Genomic DNA, 6,492 nt, shown 5'->3' on the forward strand with positions numbered 1-6,492 from the left:
AGGGGGAGGGCTGTCTTACTGAGACAACATGTAGTCCAGGAAGGAAGTGAGCCCAGTGTCCATGACATCAGAGCCACTGGGCTCACTGCTACAATCTAAAATATCTAAAACCACATATTACACACATAAAGACCCCCAGGAAAGTGTTCTAAAGCTTCTAAACGTCATTAACATATATTTTTTTTGCAAAAAGGGTGAAGTGTCCCTTTAAGGGCAGTCCATACTGTCTCCGACCATCAAACTTATACAACCGATACAACTACAACATGACGTCACTCGCAACTTCTGAAACGCATTCCTCCGAATTTTTTGTTCTGAAAGCTGCGCTCCCAGATGTTGTGACTCGCCGAACTCTACTTCGGAGAAAAAAACTAAGTCTGATCTTTCCGACGAAAGGTTTGGTGGTCGGAGACAGTATATGCCCTTTAGACTCAGGTTGGGTTCTGGACTCCTCACAAATAGAACCCAGAGGGTAAGGGTGAACGGGAAGATGTCTGGTGAACATAATCCACCAGCTCACCCCAAGTTTGTGTTCTTTTCCCACTCTTGTATATATCCTGTACACAAACAAGCACTCCCCAAAAACTGTTCATTATGGTAAACTGTTGTGGATTATTGCATGCCCCACATGGTACAGGTACATATTACATAGATATTGTATGATGCATAAGTGTAGCCTACAAACTTAACATGGTAGCCTATATATGCCTATACATATAGAGAGAGGCTGATATTGCTATGGAGACCATTTCTATAGATTGCCATTATTTACAATCACTTAAAGAAACCATTGTATACTCAATTTACAGATGAGTAGGTGCTATTGATGCACGCATGCACGCACGCACGCACACACACGCACGCACGCACGCACGCACGCACGCACGCACACACACGCACGCACGCACGCACACACACACACACACACACACACACACGCATGCACGCACACACACACACACACACGCACGCACGCACGCACGCACGCACCACACTTGCTGTGGGGTTTCAGCTGCTGTGGGGACTTCTGCTATGTTGACCATGCAGCAGTCACATTCGGTAAGCCTCTGTGCTGCAGAAACACTAATAATTAGGGACAATGCCTGGGCCTCCTCATTTATCAAGGTATTGCTCCTACAGACACACCCAATATGCAACACCATGTTAGAGCATATACAGAAGGTGCGTGTGACGTGCGTGTGATGTGCGTGAGAGTGTGTGTGTGTGTGTGTGTGAAAAAACCCACAAATACTCGTGCAGCATTTCACCCCCCCAGCCAAACACGCCTATCTTCACCCTCGACGGGCACTCATTAGCCATCGTCCCTCACTTCACCTACCTCGGTATAGCACTCTGTCACCGTCCTGCACCATAGACGACGACGTCCAGGCACGCATCAGCCTGGCCTCTGCTGCCTTTGGTGGGCTAAGGCCCAGGGTTTTCCAGAACAGGAACCTCACCATCTCCACTAAGGCAGCTGTGTACAAGGCAGTCTGCCTCTCCACACTGCTCTACAGCTCGGAAACCTGGACACCCTACCAGAGGCACATAAACTGTCTAGAGGCTTTCCATATATTCTGCCTCCAAAGGATCCTGGGTCTGACCTGGGCCGACAGGGTGCCGTACATTCAAATCTACGACCGGACCAACACACCCAGCATTACAGCACTCCTTGGCCAGAAACACCTCAGATGGGTTGGGCATGTGACCCGTATGCCAGCCCACATCGCCTCCCCCGACAGATCCTGTATGGCCAGCTTCAAGCCGGTCAAAGGGTCCAAAAAAGAATTACAAGGACCACATCAAAACCCTCCTGAAGAAGTGTGACATCAGACCACCAGCACTAGAGTCCCTGGCTGTTGATCGCCACACCTGAAGCTCTACCTGTCACCAGGGATTCACTCATCTTCAGGAGAAGCTCACAGAGAGGAGAGCACAGCGGCGTGCACAGCGGCACCAACGTGCCAAAGGTCCACCGACCACCGCTGCTGCCTTCCCCTGCCCCTCCTGTGACAAAGTCTGCGGATCACGCATCGGTCTGAGCAGCCACCAGGCTATGCACAGACGACAGGCACAACAGTAATCATCTCATAAACTATATTTGGAGCGACGTCATCATCGACATCGATGGACTGCCATAAGCAAGTAAGCAAGTAAGTGTGTGTGACTGTGTGTGGCTGTGTGTGTGTCTGTGTGTGTGTGTGCGTGCGTGTTAGTGTAGTGTGTGGTTGAGTGTATGTGTGTGTGTGTCTATTGTAGACTATAATAGGGCTCCATTTTTGTTGCCCACGTCACCCACGACCCCGCCCACAAGTCAGCCGCTGCCCGAAACTTACGAGTATACTAGTATAGGAGCTTGCTCTGTCCCTTAATGGTAATTTGGTCCAGTGTCACCAGCTATCTATTTTGCCGACACCGGTATTTGCGCCTAGAGGTGTGGTCATGGGCGCGTTGGCACGCTTTCCCCTAAATTGCTATTTTGGTCAATGCGGTCACACACATTTGGGAAGGCGATAGTGGAGTTTAAAAGCATGCACCCGTAAGCCGCATGCCAAATTTGTTTGGTATAGCAGCGCACGTACACTGCGCACCTGCATGGAGATGTCCGCAGAGTGCAGGCTGCGCATCTTTGTAATTGTCCTATAATCAGCAGAGGTGAGTGCCTGCCACTTCCTTGTGTCCATTGTGTTGGACACAATGGTCTCGTGTGCTGCGGCTGCAGCACAAGTGAGACTTCAAGGCAGCAACGCATGCATCACTCTTCCATGGGCTACAGACCGTAAGGCTATGAAGCAATATAGAACTGGGCATAACGGGCAACGGATATAGCATGTGCCACGTGCCATTGGTTTAATTATTGTAATGCCCAAACCACACCTATATGTATAATGTAACGGGTGTTTTAGGGATATAGACAGGTAACCAAAAGACCAACTTTAGTGGGGGAACACTCCTTCCCCACTGCTAAATTCCCAAATTGTGTATTTAGAATGCTCGAACGAAAATGGAGCCCTATGAGCTATGTCTTGTGCCACTCCTTACCAAGGGGTGGCACATTTGCCATGTTTTACTATTTTGAAAAACCTTTTATCCCATTCTGACCGGAGATCAGATTCATACGAGGTTTCCACTGGACACACACTGGTCTGATTAACCCATTCCGACCTGAGATCAGATTCTAAAAATGTCAGTCGTTCTTCGATTTTTCAAAAAATAGCAGACCTACAAGCTCGTATCCCGCCACTCGGTGGCGCGATATGAGCTTGTAGATCTGCTATTTTTAAATAGCTAAAGCATAACGTAATGCCAACACCAAAATGGGTTCCCGTATAGAATGGGTTAAAATAGTTCAAATAGCCGATCTACAAGCTCAAAATGTGTCGATGTAGATTGGCTATAACTTTGAACTATCGTAAAAGGTTTTTTTTTTTATTGTAAAAAATAGCAAATAATGTGGGCCCGGGGTAATGGGTGGCTCAAGATAGGGCCCTTTGTGTAAGTCCCTACATATTCTACAAGGATCTGCTGTGAGAATAGTCACACCCGGGGCCACATTGTATAACCCAGCCAGCAGTATGGAAGCATTATGGTGATGGCACACCTTGACAAAATATGACATTATCGGTGACACTGAGAATTAAGTCAAATTTAATTATCTTGTATATTATGATATTAAGTGCATTATTATTCACTGATACTTTATAAAATGAATCAATACATTATTTTGCTTATGGCCACTGGTGAATTGCCATGACTATTGTAATGGCAATTAAATCTTAAAATCAATCGTAAAGGAGACTGGTACCAGTGAAGTGCAGATAAAACAGCTAAAATATATGGCTTTCATTGTAGGGGGAAGGCAGCCCACGTATTTATACACTATTTTATGATCATTGTCACATAAGACAATTTAGTGATAAAATCATATTTCTGAATGTTTCTGCAGAATTTGTTGTGCCATACTTTAGTAGCCCCTCAACGTTTCATTCAAATTTGAGGTAGATCAGACTCGATTCATGATTTATTTTCTTGAGGCGGTAAATGACCTGGACATTAAATAAAATAAACTTTAAATGTCAACTATTTAAAATATAAAAGATCAGTTTATTAATCAGGACAAAAGTTTTCAATGTTAAAATACATATAACAGATAAAGTATAATAGAATACAGTAGAACACAATTAAATAAAATAACTCACGAGATCGATACCACAAATAAAACCAAAGACTAAAACGAAGGTACTATAGTGTACAGTTTTGAGTTATAATGAAGAATTTAAGAATAGCAACACAACGGGGCTCTCAAGAGAATAAAAGATTTGGCCACAGATGTCGATACTGTAGTACCTGTACCATATTGTACTAATATATAATATGTAATGTATCATATTATATCATGTGTTGGCGTGAGATACTGTAATAAAACTGTATGGTTTGCAAAGGCATCACACTTGTGTGAAGTGAGGGATGAAGCATGACATATCCATAGACTAAGAAGAACATTAAAAAGTCCATAGACTTGGCTACCACATGTTGCACACAAATTCCAGATGTAGGAGGGGCTAGCTTCATAGCGTTTCTAAAAAAGCATATAGCTACAAGCTCATAACGTGGCACAAAGTGGCTGTGAGCTTGTATATCTGCTATTTTTGAATAGCCAAAGTAAAAAAATAATGGTTGAAGTAAATACAATCTAAAAATGACACAGACGCTTTCCCAGTCTTAATGGGTTTAAAAACAAACAAAATAGCAGAGAACCATTTATAACGGCTTGTAGTCCAACTTTGACTCCAGTTTCTTGGAGTCTGCCACCTTGCGCACGGCTTTCATGAAGTCCTCCTGGGTCACGTACTCGCGGTCCGTGCGGATGGCGAACAGGCCCGCCTCCGTGCACACGTTCCTCAGGTCGGCCCCGTTGAATCCGTCCGACAGCTTCACGATGGCTTCGTAGTCCATCTCTCCGTGTTTGGTGATCGGACCGGAGTGGATCTTGAGGATGTCCAGGCGAGCCTGCTCGTTGGGCAGCTCAATGTGGATCTTACGGTCCAGCCTGCCGGGACGCAGCAGGGCGGGGTCCAGGGTGTCGGGCCTGTTGGTGGCCATTATCATCTTGACCCGGTGCAGGGTGTCAAAGCCGTCCATCTGGTTCAACAGCTCCATCAGGGTCCTCTGGATCTCCCTGTCCGCCGAGGTTCCCTCCGAGAAGCGGCGGCCGCCGATGGCGTCGATCTCGTCCATGAAGATGATGCAGGGCTGGTGGTCTCTGGCGTAGTGGAACATCTCCCTGATCAGCCGCGCACTCTCGCCGATGTACTTGTCCACGATGGAACTGGACACCACCTTGAGGAAGTTGCAGTCCAGCTGACTGGCCACGGCTCTGGCCAGCAGAGTCTTCCCGGTGCCCGGCGGTCCGTAGAGCAGACAGCCCTTCGGAGGAACGATTCCCACTCGGAGGAACAGCTCGGGGTTGGTCAGAGGCAGTTCGATCACCTCTCTCAGCTCGCGGATCTGCTCGGACAAGCCTCCGATCTCGGAGTACGAGACGCTGCCGGGGTCCTCGTGAGACATGTTGTAGACCAGGGGGTCCACCTCTCTTGGCAGGTACCTCATTATAGTCAGGGTGGTCATGTCTAGTGCCACTCTGGTGCCTGGCTTGAGCTGGGACTTATCCAGTTGTCTGCGACATCCGACCACGTATCGAGGCCCATTGGTGGCCTTGACAATGATCTTCTCCTCAGTCAGCTGTTTGAGCACCTCTCCTATAATCTGTGCAACACTTTGCAGAGCTTTGAGGTCATTTTCTGACTTCTCGTACTGCTTAGTTTGCTCTCTAAGTTGCTCCCACAGTTCTTTTAATTGACCATCGACCTCAATGTGTTCAAGTAATTTCTTTCTGTAATCCAACAATGCCTTCTCCCTGTTGTCCTCCATGATGCCGCACTGAATCTCCTTTCTATTAATATAGGCCTCTGTCTTGAATATGATGTAACACAGCCTCTGGCCAAATATGGACCCCCTTCAGACTTTATTTTGCTAAATCGTTTGAACTAAAGGTACACGGATCAGGCAGGTAGTAATCTGCATGCATGTTGCACCTGTGTTTTATTAATTAAATGTAATGCTACACTGTGTTACATGTTATTCATTGGTTTATTAATTAAATGTAGGCCCAATGACATTATATGACTCTGTTTTGCTTTGCAGCTTGAGTGGCCCATTTTAGATGATGAGTGGCCCATTTTAGATGAACACCTTTAATGTAAATTGAGCCACTAACAAAGAATGCGACAAAATATGTGATGAAGGCCATCATAACATGTATACATTTTGTTTTAATATATGGGCATTTCTTTTTATTGATTTATCAACCTCATCATTGACAATTGCTTGTTTTCACCTGGCATTTACCCTGAGCAGTCATCATGACTGATCAGATGTGATGCAGATGTCGATGCATTGCATCTCCATCTCCCAACCATAACTCCCACCATA

General features: G+C 46.0%; 1 protein-coding gene across 1 annotated transcript; it reads right to left on the bottom strand.

Moving 5' to 3' along the window:
- Positions 1-4,761: 4,761 nt before the first annotated feature.
- Positions 4,762-5,931, bottom strand: LOC310865614 (26S proteasome regulatory subunit 10B-like; the record flags this gene model as incomplete). Its single annotated transcript, XM_083774786.1, has 1 exon — positions 4,762-5,931. The coding sequence occupies one exon, from the start codon at positions 5,929-5,931 to the stop codon at positions 4,762-4,764; it is 1,170 nt and encodes a 389-aa protein (XP_083630912.1).
- Positions 5,932-6,492: the final 561 nt, after the last annotated feature.

This window comes from Protomyctophum parallelum, assembly GCF_964188405.1.
Source record: "Protomyctophum parallelum genome assembly, chromosome: 10".
NCBI classification, from domain to species: domain Eukaryota; kingdom Metazoa; phylum Chordata; class Actinopteri; order Myctophiformes; family Myctophidae; genus Protomyctophum; species Protomyctophum parallelum.